This window comes from Zonotrichia albicollis, chromosome 7 (genome assembly GCF_047830755.1).
Source record: "Zonotrichia albicollis isolate bZonAlb1 chromosome 7, bZonAlb1.hap1, whole genome shotgun sequence".
Taxonomy (NCBI): Eukaryota; Metazoa; Chordata; class Aves; order Passeriformes; family Passerellidae; genus Zonotrichia; species Zonotrichia albicollis.
Window position 1 is genome coordinate 17,777,958 of NC_133825.1, and position 24,128 is coordinate 17,802,085.

General features: G+C 48.5%; 1 protein-coding gene across 1 annotated transcript in view; it reads right to left on the reverse strand.

The window, feature by feature from the left end:
• Positions 1–24,128, reverse strand: part of CDH23 (cadherin related 23) — a 209,763-nt gene that overhangs the window by 90,850 nt on the left and 94,785 nt on the right. Inside the window, exons 9-11 of the mRNA XM_074544462.1 lie at positions 20,704–20,782; positions 10,496–10,608; positions 8,089–8,277 (exon numbers count right to left, since the gene is read on the reverse strand). Coding sequence (XP_074400563.1) covers positions 8,089–8,277; positions 10,496–10,608; positions 20,704–20,782 — 381 coding nt within the window. The remainder of the gene's footprint in view (positions 1–8,088; positions 8,278–10,495; positions 10,609–20,703; positions 20,783–24,128) is intronic.

The following is a 24,128-nucleotide window of genomic DNA, read 5'->3' on the forward strand; positions in this document are numbered from 1 at the left end:
CCTGGCCAGCAAAGCAGCGAGGACACCGACCTACTGATGCTTTTGGAGCCTTGCTCTGAGCACAGCCCCCTTCCCAGAGCACAGCCCAGCAGAGCACATGAAAAGCAAGCTCAGAAGCTGCCAGAGATGAATTTCCAATTTTCCCTGAATGACCTCCCTCCTATCAGAAAAAGTGGCCAATTAAATGCACGAAGGGGCACTAATAGCAAAAGCTGCCTAAGTGTGACCGCTGAGAGCGGGTGACATGAGCAGAATCTCTGCCTTGCCCTGCTCCTTGCACACCTCCAAGCAATCCATGGAGCTGAGGGCACACTGAGCATCTCCCAGTGGAGCCCCACAGCGGGAGCAAGCCCTGAGGACACCCACAGAACCACACAAGGGCCCCCAGTGCCTCAGGAGCCCAGCAGTGCTCTGCTGGTGGACAGTGGGAGCATCTCAGGGTAGATTAGCATCTTCCACGAGCTGTTTTAGTGCTGAATGGGGAAGTGAGGGATGATCCCAACACCCCAGACACACCCCTGGGAGGGAGGGAGCAGAGGATAGAGAGAATGGCAGAAGGAAACATTACTTCCCAGGCTATTTTGTGCCCTACCCTCAGGGTGTCAGTTTACAACAAATGGCCATTTCCCACTTCCCACCAGTGAAAAAAAGCTACTCCATGGAGGAATTTCCTGCCCATCTCTGCTGAGGAGCCCTCAGGATCTCTCCCAGGGCCTGCACCCTCCCTGCAGTACACGAGAGCACCTTTTGTGGCAGCGAGATGAGAGGGATTTTCTTGGAAGCCAGAGAAGAGTGAGTTTGTTGGAGGCACGAGATAAAAGTTGAAACATCAAAAGAAATCCAAGTATTTGCAGGAAGAGAGCCAGGTGGATTAATTCCCCTCTAGCTGGGGAAGGAGATCAGCTCCAGATACCCACTATCCCTAATTAGCAGCCCCTCCAGAGGCTCAGTCTCCCCATGTGAGGTCTGGAGAAGGGGGATGCAGCTGCCTCTGGGGAGGGCTGCTGTGAGTTGCCATTTATATATTTATTCAGCTATTTATTTTTTTTGCCTGGGCCCCCATGCTGCTTTCCTTGCTCCTGGTTCCTAGAGCTTGCGAGCCCCCTGCGGATGCCTGAAAGCACATCTGAATATTCAAATTGTTATCAGCTGCCCAGCAGAAGGGCCTGGCTAAGCCAGGCTCACAGCAAGGACCCCCCACTCCAGAGGAAGCCACGGGGAGCTGCTTACATTTCCCTCACCCCTTCCTACCTGCTCCTGCCACCCAGAGCAAACAACGGATTTAAAACGTGGTTGGGAAGAGGAAAAACAAGCGCTGCATCCCCGGGCTCTCAAAGGGCTTGGTGTGCAGTGATCACAGCCTGCATCATCTCCTCGCAGTGCCAAGGGTGAGGATGAGGATGTTATCAGTGACCTGCTTCATGTGCTCATTCCCCTCTCCACCCCCTGACCTCCCATCTCCTGCGTGGCTCGAGTTTTTCCCCACCACTGCAAACAAACCGAGCCCCTTGCCTTCCTTTAGAGCCACAAATTAGGGAGCAGCCTGCCAAAGCTCAGCAACCCTCCCACAATAAACCTGTCTCCCTCTGAAACAAATGGACCCATAAAAAGCAGGTTTTGGAAGAGGGAAGTTTGCTATCTCCCAGCGCCGGGGTGCAGCTGGGCATTTTCCAGCTCCTCTCATCCCATGCCAGCACTCGGGGCCTGCCCTCGCCATGCCTCAAGGCTGCTGCCCACTGCCTCCTTCCTGGCATTCAAATCTCCCAGGCAGCACCACAACTGAGGGAAATTTTGGGTTGATTCAAAATTTTGGGTTGATTCAGCTCAAAGACAGCTAGAGCTGCAGTTGAGTGTAATTCTGGCTTTGTTCTCCTCGGAGCGCGTAACTGGAGCTGCCACACCAACCTGAGACCCAAACCCTGCTTCCAAAACAGCCACCCCTGGCTGGTCACACAGCATTTTTGGACAATTTATGACAGGCCTGGTTGGCAGCCTGAAATCCCCTCTGAAATTGCAGGGGAGAGCCCAGGGCACAAGCAGGAGGGACTCAGGAGCTCAGGTGTGGGATGGCAGCAGGTGGGTACAGCTGTCACCCCAGAGATCTGAAACTCCAGGTGGGACCTGCTCATGCATCTGCTGTGATTCATGGACAAAAATCTGCTCCCCCAGCTTGCAATCCACACTCACGTGGCAGAGTTCAGGAAACCCCTGCTCCCACCAGGGAGCACCTGCTCCCACCACATCAGCTGTGTCAGCTGGGGCTGAGGATGGATCATTGTCTCTATTGCTGCTTTTTCACCCACTATCACCTGCTGGCTTCATCCATCACTAATGCTCCCACTCAGCCCCTTCCTTGTGGCAGCACACCGAGAAATGCTTCAGGAAGGATTCCACCTTCCAGCAGTCACAGCAAATGTTTAGCATCACTTACCAATGGCTACACAAGAAAACAGGGTAAAAAATAAAATAAGCCAAATCCCTAGACAAGCAGACAACCCTTCCTCAACAGCACCATTCCCTGAGGCATAGGGATAGGCTGATTTCCTGCAATCATTTCCAGCACAAAGTGAACTAGGCTTGGGAAAAGCAGCCTGGGAATCCTCACTTTTGTCCTTTTCACGCTGCCTCAGTACAGATTTGCCTTTGGGCCCCTCAGTGCAATTTGCTTTTCCAAAATGGAGAGCCCTGCCTTCCCGAAGCACAAAATCCAGTGCAACTCCAGCTTTCCTCCCAGTCACTTTCCAGGCACTTTCTGAGCTATTACCTGCAACAAGCTACGGAGGATTTAATATCCTTCATTCTGAATTCATTCAAATTCTGTTTGTGTTCTAATCCAAAGGAAGGAAAGAACTGAGAGTCCGGGAGTGCAGGTGAAGGAAGGGGAAAGAAAAAGTTGGGGGGTTTTTGAAAGCAATTAGTGCCTTTTTGTATGATAACTTAGGCCTGGCTCTAGTGAGTCAAACACAAACAGTACTTAATCCCTCCTCTGAAAACACAGGGCATGAAGGGGTTATTCCCTGCACCCATTTCAAAGCATTTAACTCAGAACAGCCTCTCTGGGTGCTGCCTGCATCTCTCCCAGTGCCCAGCCAGCTTGGGATGCCAGCACCCCTTCTCTCTCCTGTGCCAATAACCCTTTTGAGAGCTCACTGGGCACAGGCACTTGTGCCCTGCATCCCTAAGGATCTCAGTGGGCTGGCAGGCAATGCAGGATGCCTGGAGCAAGATGCTCCCCAGCCCTTCTGATCCCCCTCCCCACGCTAGCCACCCTATTCTCCCACCTTTTTGTCCCTCCTAAGTGTCAGCCCTTGCCTGCTCCCCCTCTCCTGGAGGAGTTTTCTCCTTCCCTGCTCTCCCCAGGTTATCTGCTGAATTCCACACACGCCTGCACAGACGGGGATCAATCCGAGGCTGCCTCGCCTTCAGCTTATCTCTGCTCCAAATGATTGATTTTCCCTCTTTAAGGGTAATTTGCTGGTGAATTCCGTGTATTGCAAAAACCCCTGTGAAATCTAATTCAGCCCGAACTGGCAGCTGGCACTTTGGGGAGAGAATACTCGTGTGCCGTCAATTCCCCTTTACAGTTCCTTGCCATGTAGATCATATTTATAGTGCTTGTGCCTGTCATATGCATATATATGCTCTGGATGAATCATATATTGCCACCTGCACACTCATGGGCACACAGGATATCCTGGTGGGGGTCTCTGGTGGAGCTCAGTGCAACAAAGAGAGCGTATTCCCACAGCCCAGATTTTCCTTATTTAAAATTCCCCATTTACCTTCCTCGATATGCTTATTTTAGAGAATTGTTTCAAAATGATTTTAAAATGTCAGGCCATCGTGGTGGTGCTTCAGACAGCTTCTGCCCTTTTCTTCCTCTTCACTCAACCATGCAGAGCTTGTTTCCCTGGCATGCCCTGGCAGAGCAGGCTGCTGCTCCCCTTAACAGGAATCCATGGAAATGGGGGATGCCCCAAAGGATGCCCTGCTCCTTTTCCTGGATGGCCAAAAGGACATTCAGGAAAAGGATCCAAAGGATCCAAAGGATCCAAATCCAAAAAGGACATCTTTGTCTCCCAAATCAGCATCCCTGTGTCCCAAATCAGCATCCATCTCTCCTAAATTCCAGCCCAGCAGCAGATGAGAATAAGCAGAATAGAATGGAATGGAATGGAATGGAATGGAATGGAATGGAATGGAATGGAATAGAATAGAATAGAATAGAATAGAATAGAATAGAATAGAATAGAATAGAATAGAATAGGTAGAATAGCTTCTGCCCTTTTCTTCCTCTTCACTCAACCATGTAGAGCTGGTTTCCATGGCATGCCCTGGCAGAGCAGGCTGCTGCTTCCCCTAACAGGAATCCATGGATCTCAGAGCCATAGGAAATGGGGGATTCCCCAAAGGATGCCCTGCTCCTTTTCCTGGATGGCCAAACCCTTGCCTTCTCCCTGTGATACTGCATCAAGCTACCAGCATATCGAAAAATGACACCCCTGTTTCCAAAATCAGCATCCATGTATCCCAAATCAGCATCCACGTTTCCCAAATTCCAGCCCAGCAGCAGATGAGCCCTCTGAGTTAACACCAACCTGTCCCAGAGCTCAGGGCTCTTGTTCTCAGTCTGGGAACAACCCTTGCTGTAAAAGCAGATAAGTCAGTGCTTCTGCCTCACACACAGCATTTATGTGAGCCACCCTGCTGAACCACCACAATGTGGATGAGGAGAACCCAACCACAGCCTGGGAGTGTCCAGCTGAGTGCAGGCTCAGCCTAAACACTGGAAAACCTCAATGGATTTTCCTAAGCAGCTCTTGAATGGCTTGGGAAAGCTGTTCAAGGGTCTGCTCTCTGTGTGACAGGGAGAGAAGCTCAGCTGCACAGCAGATAGTGCTTTTTTCTTGGCTCACAGAACCCCAGAATGGTTTGGGCTGGAAGGGATCATAAAGCTCAGCTCATTCCAACCCATGGGCAGGGACACCTTCCACGAGACAGGTTGCTCAAGAAGGCTGAATCAAAAACCCTGTGCAAACCCTGTGTACTCATTTCCCTCTCAGTAAATCCTGGAGAATGCAGAAGGAAAAGCAGCACACCTGGCTGAACACCCCAAATCCATCTGTGGGGCCACCTCAGCTCAGCTCAGCTCAGTTGCCTCCTCTTGAGGAGCTCCCCATCCCACCTCACAGCCCCCAGACCATGGCTACATTTGGGGTGAAATGTGGGGTTTTGCAGGGGCTGGGCTATGAGGAAGGGCTTCTCCTTGGAGACACTCGCTTGGGAACTTTGTCTGAGAGGTTAATGCCAGCTGAGCTGCAGAAAGGCACTTACAGCACAGAGGGAAAGCCAGGCATAGGCTTTCAAGTGTGGTCTTGTGTGCCTCAGAAATGCATTTTTAAGTGCTTTGCTGAATGGTTTAATCTGACTCCTTCCAAAAGCCATCATTTCAGTTTGTGCAAAACACACCAGAAGAAAGAAAGGCCAAAAACCCCACGGTTAAAAAAGGCTGTGTGGGCCTGGCTTTGAAAAGCCTTGTTTAACAGCCTTGGCAGCCCACATGGTGCATGTTAAAGGCCAGACCCATGTGACAGCCCTTTCCCCAGCTCCACAAAGGCACAATGACAGGAGAAAACCACCCAGACCCACAGGACCCCTGCATGGGGCACAGTCCAGGCTGCTCCCTCAGCAAGCTGGAGGGCTAAAGGAGCAATGCCTGAATTCTCCAGAGGGGCTCAGGAAATAATCCAATCTGCCAAGGGAATCTCCCAGGACTCTGTGACATAAGGTGGGGGCAGGAGACACACTCGAGCAAAGCGATCTTCTCAAAGACTCCGGTTTTGATTTCCCGTGTCTCAGCCCATCTGCTCTCATTTATTTCTCTCTCTGCTTCCCCTGGAGGTGTGTACAGCTCTCTCCTGGTTTCCCTCTGCCCCTCACACAGATGAGTTGTGTCATCTCCAGCGTGAAGCCAGTGCTGCCAGAACAGCTCCTGTCAGCCCTGTCCTCAGTGCCATCCCTGCCTGAAGTTCTTGGTCCTTGCCAACACATCCCTGCACCCACAGAGAGAAGAGAGAGCCTGGTGCCACCTCAGCCACCTCCAATCCAGATGGTTTGTAAACCCCTCACAGCTCTCACGGGGCGCTTGAGCATCCAAACTATCTCTGCCAGGCAGCTACAGAACCTTTCTGTAATTTTTTTCACTGAAACTTGGTGGGTCTTCAGGGCTCCACAAATACTTCCTTGGGAAGCAGTGCTGCCTGCAGGTGCAGTCCTACTTCTATCTCATGCACATCTTTTTCATAAGATGGCCATCTTTTCCCTTTTTTTCCCCCCAAAGTGCTACCTTGACAGTTAACCCAGTTGCAAGCATCCATGAGAGGAAATAGGGAAGATCCATCACAGGATAATGCAGGAAAAAAAGGTAACCAATTGCTTATAACTTTTCTCCCTCCAGATATTCCAAGAATCAGCTCTCCTCTGCTTCTTATCAGTGAAAATAATGCCACAGTCAAAGCAATCTGTGTTAATATGATGGTCTCTGAAGACGTGTACAGCAAAACTCCTTCAGACTCCCTCAGCACAAGAGATCCTCTCTCAGCAGTTTTGAAAATCTCAGCTAATTCTTTTGGGGAAATCTCAGGAAGTGAAAGAAATACATCAAAAGAACAGCGTGTATTTTTTGCTGGTGCGATGGGGAAGGCGAGGCTATTTTTTATTCTCCCATTTTAAAATTAGCAAGGCTGAAAAGTGAATTCTTGAATGGGAGTCACTCCAGTAAAATGAGCTTTTAACCAGAAATAATGACAGATCCTTCATCCTGGTGGCACAAACAGAAGTGTTACAATGCCCTTCAAGAATGGATCTGCTGACATCTCTCAGCAAGCACGACAGCAGCTCTATTCAGACCCTATCCTAAGCATCTGTCATATCCATATCTTCTTTATTAGCAATTGACATTTTCAAGAAAAAACAGTCTCTTTATCTGCTTAATAGCTCATCTGCACCTCTTCAGGCTGAACTCATAACTCCTGCGTGGTGACATCATGTCACCAGTAACTTATTAGTTCTGTGTCATAATCACTTCAGATGGAAAAAAATGGGATTTCTGGGCGGCTTGACGAGGCGGGGTGAGCTCCACCCAGGGCTGGGGAATGGCAAATCCATCTGCTCAGTCAGAAAAGGCAACTTGAAAGATGCACATTTTAGCTGACCCACCAGGATTTTGGGGGCTTGGCAGGGGGGATGTTTTGTTTCCCATTACCTGAAGCATCAGGAAAACATCCTGGTGATACTTTGCCACGATGCTGGATGGAGGTCTGAGCCACCTCTCTAGTGGAAGCTGTCCCTGCCTGTTGGAATGAGCTGATCTTTCAGGTCCCTTCCAATCCAACCCAACCCATTTATGATGGCATTTATTGTGACAAACCCTCTGCCCTCACCTCCTGCTCAGCCCTGAGAGTTTTGGACAGCTCACCATGAGGTGTCAGCACTGCTTTGGAGCAGGCAGCGTGGCGGGGCAGGGGGGAACCAGCACACAGGAGCAGCCAGACGTGAGCTGCACAAGTCAAATAATCAGAGTAATTGAGGGCTGGGAGCCCAGGGCTGGAACGGAGGCTGCAGTCCCAAGCACGGCATGGATCGGTGCGTGACAAACAGGAGCGCTGCTGACACGTGGGAGCAGCAAGGCTCCAAAGCTCCTGCCTTGTTTACAGTGATGGACAGGTATCCCAGTCCTGCCCACTCCCAGGGGCATCTCCCACATCCTCCCCGACTTAGCTGGGGGCTCCTGTCCTTCCTGTCCCAGGAAAACTCGTCCTTTGCTAAACCTGGCAAAGCAGTGCCTGACAGAGCCCTCAGCAGCAGGCAGGGATCAGCCTCCCAGACAATCCTGTTTTCTGGCTCTCAGGGGCCCTGCAATCCTGCACACTGGGGTGGGAAACTGGGCTCTGGTACACAGCAGACAGAGCAATGGCAGCAGTGAGAGATGGAAAAGGAGATGTTGGGACAGAACCATGCAGTGACTTCTCCCCTGCCCACCGAAACTCAACCAGTGCTATCCTGCAGCGGAGGGAGAGGAAAGCTCACCTCATCCTTGTCCTGCACCTGGATGTAGAGGGGCAGGGCGAAGCCCACCTGGGCCAGCTCTGTGATGGCCACGCTGTACTCGGAGCTGTTGAACTCGGGGGCGTTGTCGTTGACGTCGATGACCAGGATGTTGAAGGTGGTGGTGACGCTGGCATTGGAGGGCGTGCGGTCATCGTTCAGCTCTGTGCCCTGCAAGGACACAAAACAGGGCGGCCTTTGCTCTCCAGAAGGAATGAATGTAAAGACAGCGTGCACAGTGAGACACTCTTGCAGCTTTCTCTTCCTCCACTTTGCCACGGAAGGATTCCCAATTGGCTCTGCCATTGTTCCATTAAAACATAGAGATGTCGGACCAGCTTTCCCATCACTCACACTTTAGTCTCACAAAAACCTTCCCAGGGGTTTAACATTTCCCTCAGGATGGCTGTGGCCAAGTTCTCCTGCAACAGGTTGGCAGGATCTGGAGTTGCACAAGAACAGGAGATTTCCCTGCCACAAGCATTTAAACAAAGAAAATGTCCTTTGTGACATGTAAGGGACGGTCCACAAAATAAGGGAAGGCTCAATAGGGCAAAGAGCACTTCCACTCTCTCCTCTGCCATCCCTGATGTGGGACTGGGAGCTGACAGTGAACCTCTCAGTATGCTGAAAAACATAGGGATGGAAAACTAGGGCACCAGAGGAAAAGAAGACTTAGACCTTAAAATAGGTTTGGCAACATGTGCCTAAATACAGAGCTGAGTCATGAGTCCACATCACACCTCTGTCTCAAGAAGGACTTTAATTCTGCCTTCCCAAGAAGAGAGTGCAGATTTTAATGCCAGAGAAGCAGGACTCATGGAACAGCCTTTTCAAGGCGAGTCCCTCCTCTTGTCCTCTGGATAATCTTGCTTTGCTGTGGGCAGGGAAAAGCAACGCTCTCACGACCCACACGGCTCATTGCTATTCACTGCTTCTGCACACAGCAGCAGAACAGGCTGATCCCAGCGAGGAGCAACCCAGCTGTATTTTCACTGTGTGCTCCAGGATGAGAGCAGCAGGGAACATTTTGGGTGCTGGGGATGCGGGATGCACAGAGCTGGCATTTGCGGGAGGACGCGAAGTTGGTGGGGAGAGGACATGGAAATCTGTCAGAGCAACAGAACGTGGCTGGAACTCCATTGTCATGCAGGCAGGGAAACGGGCAAGTTTTCAGGCTCACAAACCTTTCCAAGATGAAACAGATATTTTTGTCCCTATTAAAACCAGACAGTCTTTCCTCTCTTGATTTTTGAAACTATAAAAGCCTGAATGAAGCCATACCAGGGGTGGGTGAGGATCTCCTCCTCACACACACAAAGCCTCACGGTGTGAACTGTGTCTGGGACCTAGAGGGGTGATTCCTTGTCCCTCTGCCCCCTCCAAGGAAGCATCACACTTGCCAAAACAAGAAGGCAATGTGCTGGCTGCCTCCCTCCCAATCAATGACCCTTCCTACCCTGCTGATTTTTCCCCACCCTGGCCCAGCAGAATCCATACTTCTAAATGTGTTTCCAACCAGCTGCCCAGCTTGGTATTGATTTTAATTACAGGACTGTGAGCAGAGCCAGGGAGTCACTCTCAGGTGGGGCTGGAGGGGCTGGAAAACCACGCTCCATTGCCTTTTGTTGACAAGGCAACTTCCAGCTTCCCTCCCTCCCGTGCCAGGAAGGCACAGATGATGCCCTGTTACACCACTGCCTGCTGACAAGATAAAATGTCCTGTTTATCCAGGGCTTTGGTGGGAGGAAAGAGGGAAAACAGGCAAAAGTAGGCACAATTCATGTTCCTGAGCATGTGTCTGGTGCTATATGCAAGCCTGGGGTACCTACATGCTGCCAGCAGGCACAGCCACAGGTAGGATGGTAAAAATGCCCTCAATCACCAAGCTTTGGGCCACCAGACAAGGGGACTGTTGTTGCCCTGATTTTTCAAGTTTTTCTAAGGCTTCTGATGGTTACATTATTGTAATGAACTTTCTCACACACTTTCTGTAAATAACTAATTGTTTTGCATTCTTCTGGAGGAGCAGAAATTTGATGGACTGTTGGTTTGTCCAGTGTCATTGGAGAGGTGGCACTGTCACCCTCCAATCCACTGTCACTTTCATAAATCTATAAATGTTGGAGTCAGAAAATAAACTTCCCTTTTTCCACCTTGAGAGCAGCAGTGTGTGTGTGTGTGTGTGTGTGTGTGTGTGGTGTTATTTCACGTCCTACAGTGACAGACCGTGTTTAACATCTCACTTGGTCAGCACATCGTGGCTCTGGATGCCCAAGAGAACAACACAACCCAGGTTCCAGCAGCCACTAGCTGGATGGGGGTGTCCCTGCAGGATATCCTCCCCATCCTGCCCTGTCCATGTGCTCCCCAGCTGGAGCAGTCTCACCTTCACTGTGAGGATGAACCCAGAGGTGTAGAAGGGATTTTCCCTGTCCAGGGGCCCATTCAGGGTCAAGGCTCCACTGATGTAGTCCAGTGCAAAGATGCTGTTGGTGTTACCTGAGAAAAACAACAGGAATGTGAGCACAAGCAGCTGGCACACAAAAAAGTGCTGGAGGCAACAAGGAGGGGAGCAAGAGGACACAAACTCCAAGCCGTGGACACAGGAACCTGGCACACTGTTCCAACATGCTTTGAAATGTCATGGCTGTAACACTCCCCTCCTCCTCTCACCTGCCCCAGCTTAGGGCTCAAAATGGGGCTCTCCCTCCACAGCCAAAAGCTGCCAATGCTGGAGGCAGCTGAAGAATTTCAAAGGGTGTAAATTATTAAAATCTGTGACAGCAAAGCTGAAAGCAGGACCAAATCCAGCTGCTCTCCTCTGAGTGAGCGCTTGCATTTGCAGGGTACTGTGTTCCTGGGGTGGGAATGGCCTCTCTCCTAAAATCCAGGGGTTATGGAACATCAGTCCAGGATAATCACAGGGAGGCACAAGATGGACCAAGCTCATGAGGAATTCTGCAAAAACAGGTGGTGGTTTAGCTTGCCAGAGGGGGCTGAGGGGGATACAAGTCCAAATGTACTCAGGGAGAGGCTGCAGAGCTTAAAGAAAGAAAAAAAAATTCTATCAAGTAGTAAAGAAGCCTCACACAGCTCAGGAATTTCTTAGCTGGGTGTATTAGAAGCCAGTGAAAGTATCAGCAAAACAGTGTGGTCACTTGCCGTGCTTTTATGCTCTTGCCATATGTGTTGACCTTTTGCAGCTGCCTGGTTTTCCTCTGGTGGAGCAAAATTTGGCCCCTGTGCCTGTCCCTGCATGCAGGCAAGGAGCCAGGATGCCACTGAGCATCCCATCCCATCCCATCCCATCCCATCCCATCCCATCCCATCCCATCCCATCCCATCCCCAGCTTGAATTTCCTCTGGAATCAGACACTCAGAGGGGATTAAGACAACGTGCTCTGTGGGAATCCATAAAATCAGGGGGTTTTGGGAAAGCTGCAGAAGGCAGGTCTCTGAGACAGCAGAACAGTGATTAGAGCCAAGCAGCAGCCATGAGATTGGTCAGCAGAAAAATTATGTAAAAAGTAGAAAAGCAAGGACAAATAGAACAATGGTCTGTGTATTAACGCTGGTCTAGAATAACTCTCTAAGCTACAGAAAAGTTTATCTAGCAAGATATTAGAAAGTTCTAAGCTTAATACTGGAGCTCTGTGCGTTGTGTTTTAAGGCTCACAAGTAGGTATTGTATTTGAAGTAAGCAAGCATTGTTTAACCAAAGGCACGTGTGCTTGTGGTGGTTGGATAGAACTACTGTCAGTGTGTTTTTGCTTTGTGTGATTGGTCAAAAAACTTATAAAGTGAGTTGTAACATTAAGTTCTCAGTCTGCTGCCTGGGATGTGAGCTGATAACATCTTCTCATTGTCATAACCATGTAATGAGGCTGATGCTGGAAAATCAAACAACTCAAGGCACGTTCCACAGCAATCCCGTCCCATTTGCGATTTGTACAGAGACCCCAACCAACAATAATGTTCGAGTGTCATGGCCAGCAGACACCAAAAGGACAATGTCCTGCTTGGGACTGTGCCTGTGGCAGCTCCAGGTGCTCTCCCTGTGAGCCAGACAAAAGCCAGCAGTTGGTGTGTGGAGCCTGGGACACCCGACACCAGCCTGGCACAAAAGCAGAGCAGGCTGCTGAATTAGTGATGCCCAGGGAGGTTATATATCCAGGCATATGGTCACCCACACAGCTCCCCTCAGCATCCTGAGGCATGCAGAAACCCCTGAACAGACACAGACAGCAGCCAGGAAACCCTGCAGGTAAATTCCAGTCATCCCAGTCAAAAGGAAGTAAAAAATAAATCCTGTCTTCTCAATACATCTCAGCACGAACGAAACACACACAGCATTTGTCATTTCCCTGGAAGGGAGCTGCAAGACAGATCTGCTGCCACAGAAAGTTGTTTCCCATCACTCAGCATCCACCTTGCTCCCTTCCAACCTCTGCTGGATCACAGCTGTGATCACAGCAATGCTGCGAGGGCCCTGACGAAGGAGGAATGGTGAGGAGGACTCCATGGATAGCAGAAGGCTAATTAATTACTTTATTATCCAATATTATTCTATACATCTAAAATTGAATCTGCCGAGCACTCAACCCTGCTCACACTGCTCTGAATCTCGTGACTGTCACACAGCAGTCCCAACACACACACACACACACACACACTTGGCTGAAACAAAACATCCTCACTTTGGATAAACAATCTCCATATTGCATTCTACTTTTGCACAAATACAGGCACAGCAAATGATAATAATTGTTTTTTCCTTTCACATTCAGAGAATGTGGAACCCAGAAATGCTCTTGGGAAGAATTGTGCCTTGCTTTTCCCTGTGAAGGAAAATGTGGGGCTACATCCTCGGGATGGCCAAAGCCTCCAGGTCTGGCCATCCCCTCCCTCCCACCCAGGAGCTGCCCTGGGCCTCTCCTCTCTCTCCCAGAGCCCCAAGTGCCTTGACACCTTTCTTCCTATTCTGTCTTCCTCCTGGACAGAATTCCCCCCATTCCTGTCCTTGCTCCTCTCTTCTCTCCATCCCAAATGCCCCACTGAGCTTAATGAGCTCACCAGGCTACTTAAAATATTAGCAACGGCCTTGTGTGTTTTTTTCCTGATCTTTTGCTGCTGAACATGAAGATCTCCAGTCTCCTCCCCTCTTTCCATCCTGGCTTCCCACTTTCCTGCTGTAATTTATGTCTGACTCCTTGGGAAGCTTCCCCTGCTCCCAGCTTTGAAGGACGCTTCAGGAGATGGATGGGACTGTGCTGCCAGGCATTTCAATGCTCCAGGACACCAGGTTGCCATGGCAAAGTTTGTGCCTCAGGGTCACCTCCCCCTGATATCAAGTGTAATAAAATGCAGAAACAATGGAATTCAGTGGAATTAGGTCAATAGGGGAGGAATTTGACTAAACACAGCGCTGTGCTACCTGCCCTAAAAAGGGTTATGTGTTTCAGATTGGACCATGGTGCTTTTTGAAAGATGGGCAACTAAACTGGGGGCTCAAAGGCCTCCCAGGCTGCTTGTCAGAGGCTGTTCTCTAGCTCATCCTTCCCAACACCATCAGATACTCATCCTATGCCCACTGGGGCTTCCTTTCTGCTAGCAGAGAGTTCCTGGCTTTGCAAATTAGCAAATTTAGGGAAAGAAGTGTCCCCAAAATCTCTCCAACCACCACTTCCTCGCTGCTCTGACCAGTGATCCCTGCTGAAGCACTCACACTGCTGAACAGTGCCCATTTCCCGAGACATTTTCCTTGCCAAAATCCCTCTGATCATCTTCATGTGCCTTCACTTTCCAGAGAACAGAAGGAAAAAAATAAGGTGGGGAGAAATTTGCCAGTTTTTGTCTTTCCCTCTCTCCAGAGGTACACACACAGGAATGTGGCAGAAATTAAAGGATGGGAAGGGAAAGGCTGAACAGCAAAATGGGGCGAGAGAAGAAAAACAAGGCGGGAAATGTTTTAAATATCAGAAAGACAGAGGGAAAGAGGAGAATGACAATGAGAAAAAATTGAGAACTCTGGGACAGCAGTATGAATCTACTTCTGGCAGACTTGTTGGTCCCACCTGGCAAAGAACAGGCTTGTTCAGGACCTACAAACCCAGCTTTTTGTTATGACACGGGTCAAGAAGGAGGAGTTTCTCACCCACCTGTCTGTGTGCAGGTACAGGGGCAGCAGCAGCTCCTGCATGCACTGCAGCCATTCAGGGCCCTGGGAAGGCAGGCACTGGGGGGGATGCTGGGCTGGGGGCACTGGGATGGATCACAGGAGCCCATTCAGAGTGTTTTTCCAAGCTCATTGAGGAACGGATGGTGGCATAGGCATCATTTTGGAGAAACGCTGCTATAACGAGGGGTTTTATAGATGAGAGCCATAATGTTTAATTGCCCTCAGCCAAGCTCTCAGTTTAAAAAGGCTGTTAAAAGTACTGGCTCAAACCCAGAGAAAGGAGTGGGGAGGAAGAAAAAGGGAAAAAAAAGGGGGAAAAAACCACACCATCAATATCTCCTTCTTCCTCCCTGCCCCTTTAGCCCTGAGCACCTTTCAAGGGAGAGATGCAGCTATTGCCCTGCTCCAGTGAAGAGCCACCTGTCAGCTAGGGCCAGCTGTTTTCCCAGTGCAGGATAATTGGGCTGCTCACGTTGGGAGCCAGGGCTGAACTTGGAGCGTGTGACTTTCACGAGATGTGAAAGGGGAACCCATCACACACCTTGCTCCGGATAATTTATTAATCAAAATGTGCTCCGTCAGGGCTCCTCGGGCACAGGAATAGATGCTGTTGGATGTGGTTCATGGAGTCAGCAACAGACACAGTTATTAGCAGATAAATAGTCCATCAGCTGCCGTGAGCACCTCGCTGCTCTTCACCTTGAGTTTCTGCCCCCACCCAGGCAGGGAAGCACTGCCAGGGCAGGGGCCTTGCCCCGTGATTAAATTCAGAGGCAACAAGTCATTTCCAAAGGAAAACCGGTTGTTACAACCTGAGCTTGTTGTTACAAATCAAGATGCTGTGTAAAAACAGTGTCCCCTTATCCTCTTGGTTGGCTGCTCCTCTGGGGAGATGCAGCTCTCTGGGATAACAGATCTGAGCCCAAAGCTGTGTGCTAGCGCTCCCTCTCACATGCCTGCTCTGCAAACAGGCCCTTTCAGTACCTTTCCCCAAGGATCTGTCCATTCTAGCAGAACTTGTGATCTTGCAGAGCTCACACCAAATGCTCGCAGCTCCCTTTTTTAGAACGGAATGTACAGTACAAGGAAATAAAAGGAGGTATTTATCACCCAAGGTGCAATTTCCCTCCCAGATTTGCTGGGAGCTGTGGCCGAGCACCAGAGAGGAGAACAGAACCCTCAGAGCTTCTGCTCTGAGTGTAATTCCTCACACAAAAGGATTCTGAGTCTTGGACCACAACCATCGTTCCCCCAGGTCATCTCAAATGGGCTTTTTGACATAAACCCCACATCTCCAGGATCCACAGCTTTCTGAAATTCCTCCATGAAAAACCACCTCAGAACCAGAATTCCTCCATTAAAAACCATCCCAGAACCAGAATTCCTCCATTAAAGCATCTCAGAACCAGTTGTTTTTGCGAGCCATGACATTAACAGAGGTGGTCCAGGTTCATTTTTCCCCCCTGGTGGTGAACATTGAATCCCAGACCGATCTGGGTTGGAAAGGACCTTAGAGATCATCAAATTCCAAACACCTTCCACTAGACCAGGTTGCTCAGCCTTGAACACACACTAAATCCCAAAAAGCTGAACAGGAAGTCCCAGAAATTAAACAGAAAAGATGCTTTTGTTTCCTGTTTACACATAAAAGGGAATGTATAGTTTTAATTACAGCGGGCCGTTTGCTGGGGGACCACCTGCCACGCAAGCCATTATCCCAATCATATCTCTTTCCAACGACTCCTGGATTGCCAGGGAGCCAAAGCCAGATGCCAACACGATGACAAAAAGCAGCCTGCAGGAGGATGGGGAGCCACTGAGCCCAGGGAAGAGGGGCTGTGACCGCAGCCACCATCTTTTCTTTGTGCTGTCTCATCCCCTCGCATTGGCAGGGTGGGAGCAAACAGCTTTTGATGGATAACTCAGCGCCAGGCGCTTTTCCACCCATCAGCGTGTCCTCCTACAGAAGTGTTCTGCTGTGATGGCTGCCTTTAAATCACACGGGAAGGCCCTCCCAGCAGCTGGAATTTATGAAGGCTTCAACACCCCGGCAGTTCACTGAGCGAGGAGAATGTGGGAAAAACCGTGTGGGAATAGCAAAACTAGCAGGGCCTCACTTCCAAGGGTGCTCCCCAATGGCTGGTTTAAGGGTTTAGGGAAGTGCCTTCTTTATTAAGGCAGGTCAAGCTATGGAGGGGGATGTCAGCAGCTGAGGGCTTGGAGACCTCTTTGGCCACTTGATCCTTCCTCAAGGATTCATGCTGCACTTTCATAAGGAAGGCAGTGGGCTCTGTTAAAAGCACAGGAAGCATGTTCTGAGAGTGCCACTGCACTGATAAATTACTCATATATACATATTATATATATAAAAAATATATCTATGACATTTTATTCCTTAGCAGAAGATGGAGAACAATTTTTTCCAGCTTTCCTCGCACTTCTGTTGCATTGTGCAAATGATGATTTTTAATTCATGTTTCCCTCGGGGTACGCCAGCTTAAGGAAGAGAGGCTTTGCTGGAAACTGCATCAGACTCACAAAATAATCCAGTTGGGAAGCGGGGGTAAGAACCCCACCCTGAGGGTTTGTGAATGGCCCTAAGGACCATCTCTGACTGAAAGCTCCCTCCCCTCTCCCCTGAAGGACTCTCCAAGCCCAAGGAAGGACGTATAGATTGCCCTTGTGCAATCTCCCGCTGCCCATCCATCACCACACCTGAGATGTGTCAGGCAGGCAGAGAGTGACATGTGGGACCCTGTCCCCTGGGTTAACCCCTCCGTGCCTGCCCAAGCAGCACAGGTCACCTTCACACCCTCCTGCCAGGAGGCTCCTGGCTCTCCTGGAAATAAATGAAGCCCAAAGTTTACTGCTAGCCAGCAACACGTGAGTCAATGCGTTTTCCTAAGAAGAGCTCGCGGGCTGAAGTCTCCTCCCGCCTATTAATTAAATTGCTGTTTAACTCGCGCTGAAAATCCTTCCCTTAAAGAGCCAGAGGATTCCCCGTGCCCCAGGCGGCGTGCAGAGGCAGCAAATGTGAAAACACAGTGCCGTCTGCAGGGCTGATCCTGCCCAAAACTGCCAGGGCCCTCCCGATTCCCGCCGGGAAAATCAATCTCTGTTAGCCCGGAGAGCTCCCCTAAATGAAAAGCCTTATCTAGAACAGGTCGTGTTATACAACTAGTCACTGCCTTTGCCTGGGAAATGAAAGATGATGAGGCAGAGTCCCCGGCACAGAGGCTATCTCCATAAATCTGCCAAAAAGGAGCTGTGGATTACTTTGCTGGATTAATTATCTGTCCTTCAAGCAGAGTCCTGACCTCAGTGGCTGAGCGTCTCCGACCTGTCAGTGCAGCCAGGGAGGCAGGGAGGGCTAGCACAGGGCTCTGGCCATAGGAAAAGCAGCAGGAACACCCTCTGGAGCAAGGGGAGCCCTGGCACTGGCCAGCCTGCTGGCACCAGGGGCTTGAATTGTGAGGTCTCAATTTGGGTTTCTTTTTCTATTGGGCAGGGAGCCCACTCCTTGTAAAGTGTGAAGTGAAAAAGTTCATTTTCCTGGAGTTAAAACACTCTGAGGGGAAGGAAGGGGCAGAATGGCTTTTCCCTATTAGATATGGAAATGATTCCCAGCCCAGGCAGGACAAGCAGCCAAAGCCATGGCACAGCTACACCAGTGCTCCTCCATCATCTCAGCCCTAACAGCTTTGTAAGCTGGCGGCATAAAGCTGGATCTCGAGTCTTATTTTATGTGGTTATGGTTAATCTTTTAGTTTTATTGTGTTCCTGTCACGGGAGGACCTTGTGCTGGAGATAGCTGTATAAATAAGAGCTGCTGCAGTACATCCCCAGACGTGGCTGCCCGAGGGATGGAGCTCAACGGGACAGCAGCAATTCCAAATTAATTTTTAAACCCCACCTCCAAATCACACCGATGCTTTAGGCATTAACACCGAAGGCATGATGAACAGCCAGGTGTCTTCTCAGCTCTCTACTGCTATACATACCAGACCAAAAGGCAAAAGCAGAGCAGCCACACACTAATCCTGTATCCAAAAAACTCTGAGAGCTGGGAAAAGGCATCATGCATCCCTGCAGGGGAATGGGAGCAGCATCACTGCCACCTCCCCTCTGGAAGGGAGCTGAAGAGCCAGGTTTAATTATTACTTCCACCAGCCACTTTCACTTTTGCTTACGGTCGGTTTCTAATTTAATTTGCTTCCCCGTTCCCATATGTTAGGCTTTTTTTCTTTTTTTCTTTTTTTTTTTTTCTGCAAAATTGCCATAAAAATTTTCCAGCGCGGGCGCAAAAATCTGCTTGCTGACCTTTACCATCGTGATTGAGGATAATGAGAAATTAATTAGGCTTTACCTGCCTGCCAAAAAGAAAATGGCTTGCCTTGGCTGAGCAGGAATTTGGAAATGCATTAGATGCCAGTCCTGTGTCTGGACTCTCACACATCAGAAAGCAACATCAGCTCTGTCCACAGAATCTGATCATCCCCATCCAACCCCTTCTCCATGAGACCCTGCTGATGACAGGAGAAAGATTCCTGGCCAGGTAGGAAAACACTTTGTAATTCTCATGTTTGGAGAAAAAAAAAATAGTGTAAAGTAGTTTAATCACTCTTTTGATCTGTTCAGCTGGGTCCTGTGGTAGGAGAGCTGCCCCCACCAGGCAGGACTGCAGGCAAGGGTTAAGCTCTTGGCATACACAAGCAGATGTAAGGCTGTGTGCAATGATCTGCCTGCAGGTCTTTCATCCCACTACCCATCCAGGATGGCCAGGCTGACAGCTATTTTACCATCCTCACCGTAATTCAGCAACCTCTGCAAAATCAGATGGATGTTTCAGTCCAGTCTCCAGTGAAAAAGAACCTGTATGAGCTAGAAGAGAGTCCCTGCTGCACCTTGGCCAGCAGATACCCACAATCTAGGACAATCTCTTGAATAAATTGCAGAGGGAATTAGAAGAATAAATAATCCTCGCATCTTCAAAGGCTGGATACTTGCAGTCAGGATCAGTGGACTTGAAAGTCAGGGTGAAATCACCTTGACCCTTGAGGCTGATTAAAAGAGGGTTTGAAATGGCTGGGCTTTAAGGAAAAGAGACTGGGAAATTATTCCTGCACGTGGGGGCAGCACCTGAAGCATGTGGTGGGGAGGGGAAGCACTGCTGCTGTTTCTTGCTGGAGAAAAAAAACCCCAAAAAGTGATGCCAGGAAGAGGGTTACAACCCACACCCACCAAGCTGGTGCCTCGCTTCTGGGTCACCCCGAGCAGTCTGTCTGTCCTCACCAAAGCAGCATCAAAGTCAGCTGGGCTATGGCAGAGATTGCTGAGCTCAAGGCAGCTCAAATGAAACAGGCCCAAGCCCCCCAAAACTGGCCTTCCCATAAGGGTTTTATCTGGAAACGCCTCCCCAGCCTGCCCTGCCCCTGCTGCCATCAGAAGGGATGCTCAGGCTACGGAGACAAAGGGGCCAAGCATTGATCCACTCATCCACACCAGGAAGGGCTGCCAGGCTTCAGAGCCAGACTGCAAAGGCAGGCTCACTCCATGTGCCTGGCAGAAGGCAGAAAGCCACCACCACTTTAATTAAGCTTCCTCCTCTAGCTTTGCACCCTCATGGGCCCAGTCCTCGCATCACATCTTCTGAAACTTTTGGGAAACACCACAGAAACCACCAGGAGCCGTTCAGTCCATGCTCAGTCCTGTTCTCTCCTGGAACAGAACATCCCCTCCATGGGGTTGTGTGAAGCTGAGCTGTCTGTGGCTCGTCATTTCAATGTGAAAAATTTGCTTGGAGTTACCTGGTCTAGTGGAAGGTGTCCCTACCCATGGCAGAGAAGGTTGGAACAATCCTCTTTAAGGTCCCTTCCATCCTAAATCATTCTATCCATTCTACGCCATGATTTCCCAGGGATGGGTTGTACAAGGACTTGCAGGGTTATCCTGCCCATCCATCCATCCATCCACCCATCCATCCATCCATCATCCATCCATCATCCATCCATCATCCATCCATCCATCATCCATCCATTATCCATCCATCCATCATCCATCCATCCATCCATCCATCCATCCATCCATCATCCATCCATCCATCCATCCATCCATCCATCCATCCATCCATCATCCGTCCATCCATCCATCCATCCATCCATCATCCATCCATCCATCCATCCATCATCCATTATTCACCCATCCATCCATCCATCCATCCATCCATCCATCATCCATTATTCACCCATCCATCCATCCATCCACCCATCCATCCATCCATCCATCCATCCATCCATCCATCCATCCATCCATCCATCATCCATCCATCATCCATCCATCCATCCATCCATCCATCCATCCATTCATTATCCATCCCTCCATCCCTGCTGGGTCCCTTCCATGCCCCCAGGACTCACCAGACACGATGGTGTAGCCGATGCCCCGGGGCCGTCCCTTGTCCTGGTCCACGGCTGTGATCATCCTCACGGTGGTGCCCTGGGGAGGGACAGGGGACAGGTGTCACAGCTCTGCTGGGGCTGCCACAATGACCTGCACCTCTCACACTGGCCCAGCTGCTGTGGGACAACCTGTCCTGGGACATGGCAGGTCATGGAAAATCCCACTGCCTGCCCTTGGAGCAGCTCAGGCTCAGTACTCATCACCCTGGTGAGGGTGTTGATCTACTCTGCTAACCCACCCAAGGATGTAGCTGGGAATGTTGAGGGCATTACCAGCAGGAAACAATTCCCCTTCACCACCACCTTCAGTTTGATCTGCCATTGGCTTCCCAATTTCAGCCTGGCCTCTTCTCCCGCTGCGTTCCTCAGATGAGGCACCCCAGGCAAGAAGGGCTGCTCACACTGACCATCGGCATCCAGCTGCACCACTGAGTGAGCCGAAGAGATTTTAATTGAACCCTTGAGGAGGAGGAGGAGGAGGGCTGGACAGATGCTGAGAACCCACAGGCAGGAGCTTCTGCAGCTGCCAGCTTACCCACTCATCCTCCATCCTGCACTGTTCCTATAACCTGGCAGAAAGAGCCAAGAATCCCCCAAAACTGACAAGAACAACATAAGAGGGACCCGAAATTCTTGTTTAGCTCCTGAAATAAAAATATCCTGCTCCATAAGTCAACTTCCCCCGCCGCAGTGCAGTGAGCCCCTGTGAATACCAACACATGCACATGCCCGTAATTAATGTAGTGTGAAAAAATTTACAACTCAGCTGTTCTTGTTTTCATTGGCTTATTAACAGTGGGGAAAGCAGCAAATTTTTTATCATTTTTTTTCTTTCCCCTCAAAGGAAATGTCAGCAGAGGAGTTTGCATATCTAACGAGGGAGCAGAGCGGGTCGGCAGCCTCGTGCTCGCCCCTCAATCCATCATTTGAAGGCCAGAGGGAAAGCTGAAACATCACTGGTGGAAAGAAGGGACTCGCAGGACTTGCAGATCCCTGTCCCTGGGGGCTGGATGCCACTGCTGGCCATAAAGAAGGCTCTGAGGGCCAGGCAGGCTGCCCGTTCCCTGATCTCCGAGGGCATTTCAACAGACTCCTTAAGTAAATCCATGTTATTAACCGAGAGCGTTAGCCATAAATCCCAGGTCACTGGCCTCTGAGCAGCACTCGGCTGCTGAGGCTCAGCAGCCACCCAGAGAGCCTCTAAATTACTGACAATAACTGTGCTTTCCCAAGAGCACACAGAGAGAGGAAAACCGTTGCCAAAGTGGGGAAGGAGCCGGTGGAAAAGCAGAACAGGGGATGTGGGAAGGAGGGCAGGGCAAAGTGGAGGGAAAAAAACGGGTGATGCATTTCAGTGTGGGGTGATGCATTTCAGAGTGCCCTGTCTCAGCATAGTTTTGCTTAAATGATAATGTAAAATTACAATGCAAAATTATAATGTAAAATTACAATGTATAAATTTTAATGTATTATACTTTTATACTATATTCTCTCTATATATATAGTTATATATATACACACACATTCTCTATATACTTATATACTCTCTCTATATATATGTATGTATATATATGTGTATAGAGAGAATATAGGTATATAGAGAGTGTGTATATAATAGTATTTTATTATACAGTATAATTATATATCATATAAGTATATAGGTACATAGATAGTGTGTATAATAATATAATAGTATTATATTATTATACAATATAATTATGTATCATATATAATGATATATTATACAGTATAATATTAATATACTGTATATCATATTATACAGTATAATAGTATTATACTGTATATATATACTGTATATATACTGCACTGTACTGTATGTATATAGTGTATATATATACACACTCTATATACTCTCTATATATGTATATAAATAGTATTATATTATACAGTCTATATATTATAATTATATATCATATATAATTATATATTATACAGTATAATAGTATAATACTGTATATATATGCTGTATATATACTGTACTGTACTTTATATATATAGATACATACTCTATATATATCTATATACTCTATATCTATATACTCTATATCTATATAAATAGTATTATATTACACAATCTATATATTATAATTATATAGAATATATAATTATACATTATACAGTATAATAGTATCATGCTGTATATATATACTGTATATATACACTGCACTGTGCTGTATGTGTATATATATACACTCTATATATATCTATATACTCTCTTTATATATGTATATAAATAGTACTATACTATAGTCTATATATTACAATTATATATAATATATAATTATACATTATGCAGTATAATAGTGTCATGCTGTATATATATACAGTGTATATATACTGTACTGTACTCAATGTGTATATATATACACTCTCTATATATCTATATACTCTATATATGTATATAAATAATATTATATTATACAGTCTATATATTCTGTACTGTATTATACAATACCCTCACATTCAGCAGAATCCAATTCAATCTCTAATCTCCCATCCCCACAGGAAAGAAATTATCCAGAGATTTGATCACAGGAATGAGGGCTGTGAAGGACCACGCTGAGGTTCACCCTCTGCCCTCGGCAGGCCTGTGATGATGATGATGATTATGATAGTGATGGTGATGATTATGATGATATCCTGCTGCTGGGTTTTGGCACTGGGGCTCCCCCCATTCTCCTTGCAGCCTCCTGCTCCACAAGCACCTCCTGGGGATGAGCCATGTTTCACCAGTGTCCAAGAAACACATCTTGGAGTGGTGCTGCCTTCCCTACCACCCATGGATGCCACTCCTGGAACCACAGCAAGATCCTTCACATCCCACCTGGCTTCCATCCAGGCACCCACAAGTCTGGTAGACGCCACTTCTTGGGGATGGACATTCTCTTCCTGGGCAACCACAGCGTTTGTGAGCAGCCCTGAAGCTCCCAGGAAGGGGGCTGAAGAAGTGGCACATGGCACAACCTGTGGCAAGACCCTGGAGCTCTCAAAAACTCCCAAATATCCCTGAGTTTCCTTTTAAAACAAGACACAACTCGCCCGCCCACTGCAGACAGCAGTGGCTGGTGGGTACAGAGAGAACAGAATAACTCTTCCCCTCTGGGAGAGGAGGAAGAAGGTTTAGAAAAGTAATAATCTGGGAAAGCCTATGCTTAAAAAAAGGCAAAGAAAATAAAGAATGGCACATTATCCAAACAAATCTGAGGGTTTTTTGAAGAGGGGCAGGGGTAAATCAATCCTTTTTTAATAAAACCCTGAGCTTTTAATAAAGTGTTCACACTGATGGGCTGGAAATATTGTAAGAAAGAATTAACTCGGAGCTATTGAGACTCTAGGGCAAAACCAGCACTGATTCTACATTA